The sequence below is a fragment of the Corylus avellana genome, chromosome ca8, assembly GCF_901000735.1.
Source record: "Corylus avellana chromosome ca8, CavTom2PMs-1.0".
Lineage (NCBI taxonomy): Eukaryota > Viridiplantae > Streptophyta > Magnoliopsida > Fagales > Betulaceae > Corylus > Corylus avellana.
In genome coordinates, this window is record NC_081548.1 from 14600262 (window position 1) to 14616793 (window position 16532).

The 16532-nt window shown below is 37.8% G+C and overlaps 1 protein-coding gene across 1 annotated transcript; it reads right to left on the reverse strand.

Annotated features, from left to right (window-relative positions):
• Positions 1 to 1726: 1726 nt before the first annotated feature.
• LOC132189405 (nifU-like protein 3, chloroplastic) lies at positions 1727 to 6174 on the reverse strand. Its single transcript, XM_059604147.1, has 4 exons — positions 5928 to 6174; positions 5723 to 5840; positions 4511 to 4809; positions 1727 to 2093 (listed from the first exon to the last, which is right to left on the reverse strand). The coding sequence occupies exons 1-4, from the start codon at positions 6012 to 6014 to the stop codon at positions 1902 to 1904; spliced, it is 696 nt and encodes a 231-aa protein (XP_059460130.1). The 5' UTR covers positions 6015 to 6174; the 3' UTR covers positions 1727 to 1901.
• Positions 6175 to 16532: the final 10358 nt, after the last annotated feature.

Here is a 16532-nt window from a genome sequence, read left to right on the forward strand (position 1 = left end):
AGTAAAATAATTTCTAAGACAAGATAAGAATTTTACTAATATTGAATTAGAATTAAAGAGCAATTGCATTTAATATGAAGAACAAAAATCAAATGTAACAATCCTCAAGGTTATACAATCAACATGCATAAATTGAAAAGCTAAAAATTAAATACAATCAAACCATTGTGCTTTGAAAGGGTTACATCAATACTCCACAATTGGTTTAGCCACTCATGATCTTCTAAGCTCCACAGACAATTTACTGAAATTTTAACTCTAGAAAGCAATGTGTTTGTTCGCAATGTTTAGAGCCCTATTTATAGGGATTAGGAGTACCCTAAAAACCCTAGAAACCCTAAGAAAACCGGAGGTGAAAACCAAATCAATGCTGGAAAAGGATTGTTGCCGCGCACCACAAGCCCGTGTGCGCTCAATCAGAAGTTTTGTGCGCTCAAGCGCAGTGCGCTCGAGCTTAGCTGTTGTGCGCACGAGCGCAGGCATGCGCTCGATCCTTGGCCGCAGACGCTCGATCGCAGGTGCGCTTGAGCTCAGGAATAGCTGCCCTCGATCCTAGATCCAGAATGCCTAGCTTTTGCCCTTTTTAAGCCCAATTTCCAATGGTTTTTCAAATAAAACCTGAAACACAAAAACAAAACAAAATCAAACAAATAACAATGCTAAAGAATTAACATATGTAAATTAAAGGGCTTGAATGTGCAACATTCGGCGCTTATCAGGTCCGCCTTAACCTTTTCCTCTTTTGCTTTTGTAACCACCTTGTGCGGCCACTTGAGAGGACCGGGTCACTTGTTTGATGCATTTCCTACGCTTTGTAATTATTTTCGTACTGTTTTAATTTATTTTGGGTCTGTTGTTGGGGAGCCCACCCTACTTTCGTTTTTAGGATCATCCACTTCTTCTTCCGTTCGGATCAAGAGTGAGAATGATCCTCTCATATATCCCTTTCCTTATTCAATTAAAAACAAAATAATAATAATAATAATAATAATAATAATAATAATAAATGCAAAGAACATATAGAGTTTGTAGACTAAGGAATAGTTCAGGAGATTAAGCTCAAGTTGTAAGTATAAACGTACTGATCTTACATAAATTTACAAAAGCATGTTATCTATGTTCTCATTTAGTCATTTTATTGAATGCATGTATGGATATAGTTTACAGTGATTTACATGTGCTTAATGAAAAATGATTTTGAAAGGAAAATGATTTACAAAAGAGATTTAGTTTTGGAAGGGCAACGAGATTTGCGGCCCTTTTTAACCTTATTCTTTTTGTTTCCATTGTTCTTGTGTAATCGTAGGTTGACTTCGCAGGATCGATCTTGGGACAAAATTTAGTACAAACTAGTTTGTAACAAATTCATACAAACTCGTCTAATAAAATGATATGTGTCCCTTAGCATGTGAGAAACACATGTTTTTTTAATAGCATGTGCTTCTCACATGTGTTTTTTAATAGCTATGTGACACATGTTATTTTTTTAGATGGGTTTGATGAATTAGCTACAAACTAGTTTGTAGCATCATAGAGGCTCGTAACAGCACTCTTCCTTAGAGAACCTGTGTCTTCATTCTAAAGCATTTAAAACAGCACGAAGCAACATGACTGACTAAAGTGGTTTTAATATAACAAGTGCTTAAAGTATATCAACAATAAATGTAGTGCCCGTGTCATAGGATTCAATGGTATTCTTAGATTGCATGAAAAATATTGAAGTTCAAAGTAATAATTCATACCACCTATCTCATTTTCTTATCTCCTGAAGTACATGGAAGGCATATATTGATCAGATATTACAAGGAAACTCCATATTTCCCAGTTGACCAATTTTGATCTTAAAAACTAGGAAATGGAAAACTCCAGATTTAATGGACAATGTTTTTTCAGTGTACATTTCATTCTATCAGCTGCACAGCCGCAATGGCAGGTATCTTTTCCCTCAATTTTTGTGTTAGAGCGACACGAACTGTCATAACTCCAGCTGCAGGTCCACTTAGCCGAACTTTGACAACATAGTCATTGATCTGAACAAGCTCAAGAATTCCACCTCCTGTACCCGCTAGGTATGGCCTAATCTCAGCAAGAACCTGAAAAAGAAGTAGAAAACAAATAACAAATAACAAATAACCAACTTGATCCCCCCACAACAAACTTGATAGGCTGTTCTAATCAATATTTTAGTTGAAATAATTACTCATAAAGATGTGATCAGAAAACCAACTGAAATTATTGGAAATTATCAATAAATGACTAATTACAAGTAAGCAGCAGTCAGTTAAGGTGTTAATTATAAACGTATTACCGAGTTTTGGCCAAGACATAAAGGTTTCAACCTTGTTCTACATGTGAGATTTTTTGCTCCAATTGATTAGTTCATGCATTTTAGTGAACCTCTTGAATTCAATTGGACTGAGGGTCCTATATAGCTTATCTAAAAGTTTTACTTCTGCGACAAGTTAACCCCCTCAAAGTTATATGACGATTATGATTTCTTTTTTTGATAAGTATATATGACGATTATGATTTCTTTTCTTTTCTTTTCTGTTTTTCCTAATATTTTTCATAAAAGCTGCATGATTTCTTTTATTTCCATTTTAGGTATTTTTGGTTTTAGTATAACTTTTATGATTTGTTTATTTTCTTTTTAAAATCTTCTAGTAATTTCAGGATTTCTGTCTAGATTATGATTTGTGGTAGCGTATATAAAGGTTTTATGTTAAGCTTGTTTAAATTACTGAGATCTTTGAGTTGTCTGGTAGAGTTTTCTTTTCTTCTTTCCCTTCTTATGGATGCAAGAACATCAAGAGAGACCATATTTTTCTTCTCCTCCCACCTACCACTATATTAGTTGGTATTAGAGTGAGTTGTCTACCATCTCTATGACTTCTAACAAGGAGCAAGGTCATAAAAGCCTAAGAGTTAATGCTCCAAGAGACCACCCTACTGCTAAAAGTCAAACTTTGCAGCAGCAGGTTTACACCAAATCCGAAGTGAAGATAAGATAATTTTCAATAGATGTAGGCATAGTCATAGTTGTGACTATCAAGGGTTTGAATCTCGTAGAGAACTTAGTCATAATGATCCAAGTGATGAAGAGATGGAAAATAGTCTTTCAACCAAAGAGAAGACATGGGGATGTAGTAGAAGAACGTGATTTTTGAGTGAAGGTTATCTGTCATCCTCTAATGGCCAATTACATATTGAAGATTTTCTTAATTGGCTTATGGAGGTGGAACAGTACCTATATCGAGATTCTGGAAGATAAAATGGTTAAACTGGTCACTTATAAACTCAAAGGAAGGATATTTAATTGGTTGAAACAGCCTATCTAGGCTTGGCATAAGACGAAACAATTGATGAAGGTAAAGTTGATGAGCCTCAAATTACAGACTAGTACTATATCACCAATATCAAATATGTGTTACAGTTCAACCAAATACCAAAATGTCCACCATCAAGGGTGGTGGTTCAATGGCCTAAGAAAATTCCCAAATGGTTAGATAAGTATTAGGGTGTGATTTCGAATCTCCGCAATAGAAAATCCCCATGCCTGATTAGTATAAACCACCTTGGTTCCCATTAATGCCCTGGTGGGGCGGACGGTTAAGATATGGCTCGACTGGTCTTGAAGGTGCGCCTAAAGTTTCCGTTGTCTAAGTCCTTCCTGAGTAGTCCCCCGCGGATGGGTGTTACTATGGTCACGCCTAGGTAGAATAGCCACAATTGGTCACCCCCTCCAACCTTTCCGATTAGACAAAAAAAAGAAAATACCAAAATGTCCTACAATTTAGCATCTCCCAGCGGTTTGATAGACTAGGTTGAATTATGCGCAATATCACTTTTTAGATGAACCAAAATTCTGTACAAAGGGAGATTTTAAAGCTGGTCCTTAAAGAGTTAAAAGTAGTTAAAGATGAAGAGAATTGAACATTATTTTAAGTTATAAATCCATAGGAGAGGATATACCACCTATTTATGAGGATTGTTCTGATAATAAAGGCAATGCAGCAGAGTTCAACAACATATGGATCCCCGTCTATGTTAAGATTTGCACTCTGTATGGATGCTTGTATTGAACTCATTTAAGTTTATTATTGAATTGTTTAACAAAAGAATACTCTTTTATTCTTCCTCCCCAGGCAGATTCAAGGATGTCAAGGAAGAAGCTGTACTTCTCTCCACCTTCGGCTAAATCAACTTCTGCATCCCCAAGTCAGTTGTTGCGAAGATAGTAATAATATGAGATGTTTAGAAAACTATTTGCAACCAAAATCAATTAACACAGATGTGCAAGTTATTCTGCTGCAGTTAACTTTATTTTTCAACTCCCATGAAATATCCATACTGAATGCAGCTCCCTCATGTAAATGGGAACTGGCCATCAGTTAAAGTTTCCCAATATTTATACTTGAACAAGCTGCTTGGACCAACTTAATTTCAAAAACCTCTTGTGAAAAATTTAGTGAGATTGAGTCTTCTTATGAAACTGATACAAAAAGCTAACCTTTTCAACGTTCTCCTCATTAAGCTCAAGTCCAGTCTCCGTGTCCAGGATCTGCTCCACAGCCATAATTTCTGGTATTTTATCTCGAAGCCGGGTTTCAATTCCCATCTTTAGTGTCATAGTTGAGCTTGGACATGACCCACAAGCACCTTGAAGCTTTAGTACCACAACAAGGCCATCTATCTCATGTAAAACAACATTCCCTCCATCAGCCATCAAGCCAGGCCGTACTTGGTCCAAAACCTTCTCTACATTTTCTTCAGTTAATGGAAGGACACAGCTTGGTGAAACCACACACCCTTCAAAATTAGAAAATCATGCTAAAATCAAAACCTCTATCAGATCTCATTATTATTGCTGCAGGAAGAAAAAAAAAAAAAAATTATTGATATCTTTATGTTATTTATTTGTCTTCATAATTTCAATAAATGAAAACTTGCCTTACGTATGTGTATATACGTTTTTGGACACCCTCCTCTTACAAGCCGATTTTTAATGGTAAGTTCTACCCAAGACTTGCACCTTGATTAAGCTATATAATTGTGGCTTAGCTTAGCCATGGTTGATGCAGGATTCGAAATTGAACTTGTTTTCTTTTCTCACATTTCCTAAGCATAAAAATCTTCTTATTCAAGAGGAAACAGAGGAAGATCCATGGAATAAGAGAAATCGCTACGTGAAGCTAGAAGACTATCAGTCTTTCCTTAATTTGGTTCCAAGAAGAATAGCTTATCTTTCTTCAACAGCTTCAAACGGGTCCTTACCATATCAATCCTTATAGAGGAATACGCCTTAGAGTTCCATAAGAAGACCATTTGCCATTAAACAAACATTTCAAACCCGCACAGTTGTAATTCTAAAAATTTTACTTCATTATAGCAGCCATAGAACGCTTCTTACAACAGGGCAAAAAATATAATAAAATTTCCAACATATTGGCAGTTTACATTGAGCACTTTCAGTTGACATACCCTTATGAAGTGAATGATGAAAACAAGGTTCGGAGCTAAATCACCACTTATCCCAAAAGTTTAAATAGACAGAAAATGATTAAACCTTCTAGAAATTCAAAAATTTAATTATTTAATTTATATCCTGAGATAAGATTTACTTCATTATAGCAACCAAAGAAAGCTTTTTACAAGAGGGCAAAAACTATAATAAAATTCCAACAACATTTGCAGTTCAAATTGAGCATTTTCATCAACATACCCGCTTGATTTTGTGGAGCACGATTGGAGAAGAACCGAAGAAAGTATTTGGTATGGAATTGACCTCTGACAAAAGAATTCTGTTTGGAAGAAAATCCTCTGGAATCTGAAATGGGGTTCTAGAGAGAGTGTACAGAAGTGAGTGAGTGACAGTGAATTGCACAAAATAAGCGAATAACAACAGAATAATAGAGAGGTGAAAGGACCTTGGAGGCTGAAAAACTGGAAGCAGAAATCTTTTCAAATGGGAAAAATGGCGTTGCTTTGAGACCCTGTGCAGCCACGCCCACCATTGAGTGAAAGGGTGGAAAACCCACCACCAGGAATTTGGAATTCTCTTGTACGTTTCTCTATGTTTGCAGTTGAGTTATGGTGTTTGCCGCAGGAATGGATCATGGAGGGAATGTAGACTGTAACGAGTGTTTTGTGATTGGCGGAAGATATATATACATATAATTTCTAAAGATTAACGATAAAAAAGAAAATTGGAAGAGACAAGTTTGTGGACAGAATCCGTGAGTTGCTATTGCTGATTTACTGAAAATAAAAGAAGCCACGTTGGAATATTGGATGGACAATCTCTCCCTCTCTCTCTCTCTCTCGCTCTCTTCACTGTTGGAATACATTTATCTCACGAAAAGATAAAAATATTCTTAATAAATTTGAAAATTACAAATACCGTCATAAATACATTTAAAAATGGCCGTCCGTAGGTTATCATTTTTTTTTAAAAAAAAAAATCTTTATGGTTTTATGATTTTGTTATGTATTTTTTTTTTTTTTTTGTTAAAAAAAAAAATTATAAGAATATTTTTGTCATTTTGGTACAATGAAGATTCATTGCAATTTTCTTGTAGTTTGGAGAGGATGTTGCTTCAATTGAAAATTTGGGGAGACATTCCAAATTATCTAATAACTAGAGGGGCTAATGTATACTTTTCCAAATTTAGTTTTAGAAATTATGGGGAAAAGAAACCAAACATTAGATGAAAACATTCTAATATTTATGTAAACCGGCTCTTGGGGTAACTGTATATCACATATGGAAACATTAGAATAGTATTAAATTTTGCAATAGGGTGAATTCTGAGGAACAAATATTACAGTTTATTTGTTGAGAGATTAGTACAAGAATTACAGGGAAGAGCAAAGGAAAGTTCAAGCATACTGTTAAAAATGTCAAGATTTGTGAAAATTGGAACATTACTTTGAGTATCTTGGTTCAAAATAAGTAAAGAAGCTCTTTTTTTTCTTTGATGGGTGGTGGCAGTTTTTTTTAGCTTGTGATTTTTTTTAGGAGACCATTTGTAATTGTTTTCATTGTTTGATGTAAAGAACTGAGTTCCAACTTTCTTGTTGGAGCGTTTAGGTGTTTTGAATGAAAATTTTATTCATCAAAAAAAAAAAAAAAAAATTATGTTATTTTATAACATTTTGAAGTGTTAAGAATTAGTTAGTATCATCCAGTTCTTACTGACGTGTCGATATAATAAGATAAATGTTATTTAATAGATTCTTGTAAGTTATCATACAATTAAGGTGTTTAAGTGAGCTATTAAAAACCGTTTCGCATCTGCTATCCGCCCATCCACATTGGTTGCGGGTGGATTTTCAACCCTAATTCCAAATGAGCATATACTATATTTGTATATGCATATAGTATATGCACATACATGGGCGGATAACAAAATATTAAGAAAATTTTTTGGTTTTATTAAATTAAAACGTCGTTTTAGGGAAAGGAGTAAGGCAAACCAATGGGTTTTCTTATGAAATTGAAATTGGGTGTACAACATATAATCTTATACTTGTTATAGTTTGGTCCCCGTCGCCAGCGAGAGAACCTCACTAGCAAAAACATCAAGTTCATCAACAACACGCCACATAAATTAAAATCATAGTTAAAATAAAAAAATAAAAAAATTGAAAGTCCAAAAAAGTGCTCAAAATGCAAAGCGAATGTCACGAGCGATTCGTATAGAAAGACTGGTTGATTCTATAAAGTGCAGATGAGAATACGATTACTAAAATTCATTATCTGCAAAGTGCGGATAAATGTATTATCCATCCATATAGTACAGTTTACACCCCGACGTACAACTGGAATGACTTACGGTGAAACTAGTATTTGACTGAGCAAGGGTTTGCAAAAAAAAAAAAAAAAACACACACACACAATAGCTCTTGCGTCCTTTTAATTGTATGACAATTATATAAAAGTCTACTAAATAATATTTCTCTATGAACAATTTAAAAATGTAATTTTTTGGGGTCATTACATTTTCTCGCTATCAACTACAACGCATTATCACTTTATCCCCATGAACTGACAACTCTACTGCCCGACCCCATCAAACTACCATTTTGTACCAAAAACCCCAATTCCATCAGTTAAAGGCGTTAACTCAAACAATCACCCCGTCACTTTGCCCCAATGAACTACAATGCATTGTCACTTTGCCCCTATGAACTACAACGCATTGTCACATTACCCCATGAATTACAACGCATTGTCACTTTGACCGTCTGAGTTAATGCTTTTGACTGACGAAATGGGGTTTTGGGCACAAAAATGGTAGTTTGATGGGGTTAAACAGTAGGGTTTTCAGTCCATGGGAGAAAAGTGACAATGCATTATATTTAATGGGGGAAAAAGGTAATTACCCCTAATTTTTTCCATCTATTTTTTCATTTTTAAACACAATTTCCTGTCTTTCTTGATCGTTTGCCTTTGTGATTCAACTTATTGTGAAGAATAGGAATGGGTTTATCACTAAAGAGCAAAAGGCTTGTAGTAGAGGAAGGTTTAGCCCACTTGGGCTAACTTTTGTAGAACATCAAGAAGATCTCAATTCTCAACCCTAGGCCCATTATAACTTGTAGTGCTTAACACATAAAAATGTTATATGGACTAAGCAATCCATAGGCTATGGAACTGAGTTTACTTAATTTGGTTTATGAATTTGATTAAACTCATATATGTAACTCAAAAAAATATTAAAAAAAATAATGAATTCGCTCACATGATGCAATAATTTAATTATTCCTCGAGGCTCAAACTTTAGCAGCAGTTATATATTGGTTCTGACCAACATTACCTTTAGCCTCAAATGGAGGGAAGCAAAAGTTATTTCCAATGCCTTTTGCAGCTATCCGTGAGTTTGTTCCGGCTCGATTAGGTTAAATTTGACTTGCGTGTGACTCAATTGTTAAACGGGTCGTTCATAAACACGAAAATAGGTTTGATTATTAAATGATATATACTTATATAAAACTCGGCTTTGCTAACATTCATGAAAAATATTGTATAAAGCTCGACTCGCTTGTTAGCTTGACTTGTGTATATATATATGGAGCCGATATGGGCATCTAATGAATTGGTAAGCTGACTTTTATTAGTTTGTCTCATATATTTTGAAGTCCATGTAGCATCTTTTAATATTACACAATAATTAATGCTATACAATAAAGTTTGAAAGACAGTCGATATTTATATAAGTTGAGGTTTGTTTAGAAGCTTTGATATATTTATTTGAGATGAGTTTAGGGTGTCAAAAGAAAATTTTATTCATGATTCCTTTCAATTAGAATGTTTTTGATGTTATATCATGTAGTATTGTCATGTCGAGTCTAGGCTATGTAATTGGAATTGAAATTTTTATTACAATTGTCAAAAACTAATTACAAAAGGATGGTAACCTATTATTTATTCTCTCTAACAACTAATATAGGCTATGCTAGCTCTAGTAAATCTTGGTTAGTTAAGTAGATTGACAACACACTTCAAAAAATTACAGAAAAAAAAAAAAAAATATGCCTAATTTCTAAAATAAGGTTCAAAATTTTAATCAATCATAAACCAAAATGCCACACTAGTGATTGTTTCTTCAAATGAAATAACTTCAATGTAGACATAGTATAAACCAACAATAGAGAGGCGCCACTTAAACTTGGAACATAATACTGAAAATGCACCTCTACACTAGATTGAGTCTGCCCTAAAAAAAAAAAAAAAAACTTCATTGTTATGGCATGGGCGGCCACACACAAATTTGGAACGGAGTTGCCACATAGCCACCTCATGGTTCGGGCAGAGGTAGGGGTAGCCACATTACCACTCGTGCCAAAATAATGGGTTTTTCTTTATAGGACAAGCTCGATCCGGTGCAAACATGCGATAATATGTTCAAAGCTGACATGGCAATTCTCTATAGGAGGGCATAAAGGACGTTATTGAAATGATTCTATCATCCGAATTAAGTAACCTTCCTGTCTTTATTTTCACTTCAATGCAATAAACAGACTACCTAGTATCCAATTAAGACTACTGCAATCAAGCTCTGGGATTCTTGTCTGCTCCTTTCCTAAATTTTTATTAAGGACTTGTCCTATAACTAAAGTTCCCTCCCGGCCATGTGATGATCCGCACACCTACTTTTCTAAAGCATTACTCTTTGTAAATCAAAGAAAAGGTTATCAGAACTCCCTGCAAACATGCAAGCAAATTGTCAACCCAAATCGGAAATAATGAAAAAAATAGAACAACAAAACATGGATAAAAGGTGAAGGCCAACTATGTTGTCTTTCTTATTTATTTATTCATGTGTTTATCTTTGTGTTCTGCTAAGCTGTCAAGGGTGATCCATATGTTAAAAATTATGCTCTTTGCTTTCCAACATGTACATCCACTTTGTGTCAAAATGACAAGATGAAGGCTAAGAAATGATGAGAACAATAATGTCGGCGGAGGGACCAAAACAAATGATAATCAACGATGCACTAGAACAACGTGGGGATGAGGATATTGTTGTAAATTACTGTTGGGAAGGTATTGGATCCAGAGAAGATAAGCTTTTGCCCGACAACAGAGAGATTCCTTTGGTCATTTTTTACGAAGCCAATTTTCTAATAATTTTAGAACTTTATTTTTAACATCTATTTATTTATTTTTATTGGTTGGAAAGTCGTACTCAGATTCTGATGCATTGAATGTAGAAACTGAACTGGTGCTGATGAGGGATCTTCCATTCTTTAATTTTTTTTTTAAAATAATGATGCCTTTATATCTTCCCTTCATTGATCATTTATTTATATTTTTTACTTTTTTGTTATCAGTTTCCAATTGGTCGGACTATTTTATCTAAAGAATAAATAAATTTATTTGGGGTACTGCTCTATCTTGAGGGAAGGGGGCTCATTGATTGCTCAATCTCTGCATATTATAAAAAAATGTAAAGCTAGATCCTCCAATCACTTCCTTGCTTTCTTGGTGATTACTTGCTTCATGGGGTCAACAAAAATACAATCACGTCGTACTGGTTTTTCTTTTTTTCTTTTTTATTTTTTTATTTTTTAAATTTTCTATTTTCCAAGCAGAGAAAAGGAGACGTCATATTGAGATCTACCTAACTCAGGGTGCTTGATTGTTTTATATATATATATATATATATATATATATGTATGTGTGTGTGTGTGTGTGTGTGTGTGTGTGAGAGAGAGAGAGATTATAAGGTTAAGGAATTAAATTTAGGAGTAACTTCACTTTAGACCTTTAAATTATTACGTGATTTGACAAGCCCCTAAACTTCAAAACCTCTTAATTTGAACTCTAAAACTTTCAATTGCAGTCGATAAATTTGAACAGCTTCATTAGATTTAGCCCTTAACTTCTAACGACAATACCTAAAAAGATCAAAATATATCTCATTTTCTTTTTCTTTTTCTTTTTTTAATTTTTTAATTTGGAATTAAGGGTAAATTTGGAATTTTATAAAAAAGTCATGGTTATAAATGTTATTATCTCACTTTCAACGTTTAAAATTTGACGGAAGGGTTCAAATTGACTGTAATTGAAAGTTCATGGGTTCAAATTGAGAGGTTTTGAAGTATGAGTGGGGCTTGTTAAATCCCGTGGTAATTCAAGAGTTTAAAGTGAAGTTACCTCTTAAATTTATCTTCTACTACTCTATGTGCATCAAATAAGGTTCATAATCTGGTAACATTGCTATAGTAGGAATATGTTTGGTTTAAATCACCACTTATTTTGAAAGAGTAAGTCGATAAGAGGCGAATTTATTTGTTTAATTAATATTTTAACATATTGTAGTTTGTTCACACAGTTTGCCGGCCGCTAGTTTGGATCATGCCAGAAAATCACACGAGGCTTACCAAGGAATTCATGAAAATTTCTCCCTTATTTCTTTTCTATTCTCTTTTTCGGTTACAATCATTCCTCCTCTCTCATTTAACAAATTTCTCTACTTATACCTCTCTTTCTCGAGATACGCGCCATGGTTCAATCGGAGCATGACACGTATCGTCTGGGGATCGGAGGCTGGGTGAGGAGGTCAAGTTCGCCTGACTCCCGTACACTCACGACGACCCTTTTGAGTACAATGGGGCTTCGACAGGACAGGGATTTGACGAAATTCGTCTGATATGATAGTCCCTTTACTTTGATAGGATGTTTACTTTCTCATTTCTCGAGGCTGATTGAACCTTGCTTGACTAACCCGTCCTACGACGATGATGCTGGACTTGGACCTTTGGCGAGGACTTCGGGGCTCGCCCAAGCGACGAGCATGATATGTGAAGCCGAACCTCTACGAGCGAGCCCGAATGTCAGTATTCCGTTGTTCAAGACAGGTGTAAGCATGGGTTGCAGTGGGCCATCTGGCCTCGAGTCTATGGGTTGCTGGGCCGACTTACTCTATGAACAGGACTTCCGGGCCAAGGGCGTTTTGGGCCTTGCAAATAATTTGGGCTTCCCATGATCCGACCTGCTTTAGGTTCGGGGACTCTTCTGCTGGGCCGAACCTTGGTCCAACAATTACCCCCTAATTCCCTTGCCCATTCATCTTCGAAGTAGAGGGGAGGGCTTGGGAATTATTTACCTCAAAGATCACTTCGACTCGTCGACTTTGGGGATTGCACGTTTCCCTTCGGTTCTAACACTTCGCCGCCATTTGGAAGCTTGGGTTTTCTAGGCTCATGTCACTTCGTCTTTCTCTTTTCCGTTTCTAACCTTTGTCACTCTAAAACCTGCTCGGACTTACCCCCCCTCCCTTTTCATTTTACCCTTTCTAGTTAATCTTGATTGAAGAGGTGGTCCAAAGGAAAAGGGACGCCGAGGAGGGGGCTAAGGAATGCTTGAAGCTTAAGGAGGCCTTGAAGGGCGCCGAGGCTCAAATCGAGTCTCTCCGGAGTGAGGTTGAGAACCACCAGGCAACCCAAGGGGAGCTACACAAGGCCTTGAAGGATATGAGGGACAAGGTGGGGGAGGACTCCTTAGAGATGGCCAAGCTTCGTGAGGAGCTTAAGAAGGCCAAGACGGAATTGGCCAAGCTCACGAAGGCTCGCCTCGTTGAGTCTGACAAGGCCTAAGAAGAACTGGCTAAGGCTCAGGCAGAACTTGCTAAATTAGAGGAGAATTGCGCTGCCGGATGCACTAAGGCTTCGGAAGAGTTGGCCAAGGCTCTATCGCGTGCCGAGGAGGAGAGAGTGGCTACGGTGGAGAACCTCGAAAAGGAGAGGATTACCAACTTGGCTGAGCTCTCTCATTCTTAGAAGGATTGCAGGGCCCTAAAGAAGAAGGTGAAGGAACTCACCGAGAACCTGACGGGTCTGAGCTAGTCCCTCAAACTGTACCAAGACTCTGCGTCCTCCTACCTTGCCCAGTTGGGGCGGGTGCTCTCCATACGTAATCAGGCCTAGTTTCACGGATACTAGTGGGGTTTCAAAATGTTTTGTGCACTGATGAGTATGGACGAATACCGAACCAGGCCTGCTGAGCTGAGATTAAATGACTTCCAAGTCGATGCTACTGCGATGAGGGAGCTTATCAAGATCTATCGAGAAGAACTTCCGAACGCGAGGTTCCTAGACTCTACAGATTTTGAAGAGGGAGTCTTCAAAGATGAGAACACTTCGGAAGATGACGACGAATTGTAGGACCGCCGTAGAGATCCCTGATTTTTGTGCTTATGTGTTCTGTCTTTTCTTGTAACGTTGTATGTGCACAGTTGTAAATATTATTTGATCATTGGAAAGACTTCCTAATTTAGTTGCATTTACTTACGTAGCGAATGTTGTGAATTCACTTGCCATGGTTACCCGCGGTAACTTATCGCTGGGAGAGATTCATTGAATGATTATTTTTTCTTAGCAAGGCAGCACTTAGTGGCTCTCCTTTGCTGAGAAGATCTGCCATTGGGTCGCAGTGAGCTGCTTTCCCTAGCCATGGCACATCTCACGGTAATTTTTGGCTAAGGAAGCTCGGTCACCATGGATAATGGACCTTTTCCTAGCAAGGGTTTGCCTCGTGGCAGTCTTTTGGCAGGAAGGCCCGACCTTCGTGGCTAACTGACCTCTTCCTAGCAAGGGTTTGCCTCGTGGCAGTCTTTTGCTAGGAAGGTTCGACCTTCGTGGCTAACGGACCTTTTTTTAGAAAGGTTTTGGCTCATGGCAGTCTTTTGCTTGGAAGGTTCAGCCTTTGTGGGTAATGGACCTTTTCCTAGCAAAGGTTTGTCTCGTGGCAGTCTTTTGCTAAGAAGGTTCGGCCTTCGTGGGTAACAGACCATTTCCCAACAAGGGTTTGCCTCGTGGTAGTCTTTTGCTACGAAGGTTCGACCCTGCTAAAAATTGGGAATCCAATTCCTTCAATTGTAGAAACAACCATTAGCTACATGCTTGATTATGATACATAGGGCTCAACAGTAATAACGCATAAATATCAGTTCACATTATACAAATATGAATTGCCCAGCAATGCACAATACTAATTAATTGAATGGCCATCGGTGTCACTATTAGAATTTCTTTAGGTGCTTGGCGTTCCAGGGTCGGGGTTGCTTTTTCCCTTCGGCAGTCTCTAGGTGGTACGCACCGAGGCGGTAGCTCTCAACTACCCCATACGGTCCTTCCCATTTCGGTGCTAGCTTCCCCTTCACTAGGTCCTTGGTCGCGATGGTGACCTTCCTCAGTACCCAATCTCCTACTGCAAATTTCCTAGGTCGGACCCGATTGTTGATGTATCAGGAGATTCTCTGCTGGTACGCAACCACCGTCATCTCCGCGGCATCCCTAAGCTATTGTAACAGATCCAATGATAACATTAGTCCTTCATCGTTGTGCTTCGGATCATAGTTCTGTACTCTGAAACTAGCCAAACCAATTTCAACAGGGATCACAACTTCACATCCAAAGGCTAGCCCAAAGGGTGTGTCCCCTGTTAAGGTCCGCTCCATGGTTCGATACACCCATAGTGCTTCCAATAGTTTTTCCCAGGCTCCCTTATGCTCGTCATGTTTTTTCCTAATTATCAAAAAGATAGTCTTGCTTGTGGCCTCCACCAAACCATTTGTCTAAGGATGTCCGAGGGATGAGTAGTAATTCCGGATCTTCAGCTTTGTGAACCATTCTCGGAAAGGTTGGCAATCGAACTATTTCCCATTGTCTGTGACGAAGCCATGGGAGATACCGTATCTTGTGATTACTGACTTCCATAGGAATTGCGTGATTTTGGGAGTAGTGATTCGCGCCAGAGCTTTTGACTCGGCCTACTTGGTGAAGTAATCAACCGCTACCACAGCGAACTTCATTCCTCCTTTTCCGGGTGGAAGGGGACCTACGATGTTGACCCTCCATTGCGCAAAAGGCCAAGGGGACGATATGGGGGATAGCTCTTCTGGTGGTTTTTCTCGATTCTGCGGCGAACCTCTAACACTTCTCACATTTCTACACCATTTCTATGGAGTCCGCATACATCCCAGACCAGTAGTAACCCATTCACACCGCCTTGTGGGAGAGCATGGGCCCTCCGCCGTGACCATCGCAGATCCCTTCATGGATTTCTTTCAGAATGTACAAACCCTCATCCTTAGGTACGCACTTGAGTAGGGGTAGAGTGTGTCCCCTTCTGTAGAGCTTATCTTCAAGAATGGTGTACTTCCTTGCTTTTATATGGAGTCTGTTGGCCTTTTTGCGATCTTCGGGGAGTTTTCCCTCTTTCAAGTACCGGAATATGCCTTTAGCCCAATTAGGACGTTTACTTTCCCTTTTCTTGAGGCTAACCAAACCTCACTTGACAAACTTGTCCTATGACAATGATGCTGGGCCTAGACCTTTGGCGAGGACTTCGAGGCTCGCCCAGGCGACGAGCATGATATACGAACCCGAACCTCTACGAGCGAGCTCGAATGTCAGTATTCCGATGTTCAAGGCAGGTGTAAGCGTGGGTTGTAATGGGCCATCTGGCCTCGCGTCTGTGGGCCACTGGGCCGGCTTACATTGCGAACAGGACATTCGGGCCGAGGGCATTTTGGGGCTTGCAAATAATTTGGGCTTCCTGTGATTCGAGCTGCTTCAAGTTCGGTGACTCTTCTGCTAGGCCGAACCTTCGTCCAACATATTTAAAATTCTATTAGAAAAAGTTTCTATAAGTGGATTAAATCAATGAAGTTGTGGAATTGGGTAAGGTGGTCCTTGTTGATATAGATAACTGGACACTAATAGTTCAGTTGACAAAACCGCAAGAGGATAGAGAGTGAGCAAAAGAGAATTGTCGGTTGTACTTGTTAAAATATTGATTAAATTTATCCCTTCTAATCAACCTAAGCTTTTAGGTTAAGTGATAATTTTCATTGTATCAGAGTCGTAGGCTAATGCCAATTTGCGATCTTGTGGCTTGCGATTTTTAGAGTAATACCTCTAGTCAGTTACCAATAATTAATTGGTTTAGGAAAATTGCTAGTAACACTCGAAGTTAATCAAAATTAATTGGTTTAAATTTTGAGAACATTATACATACGTTA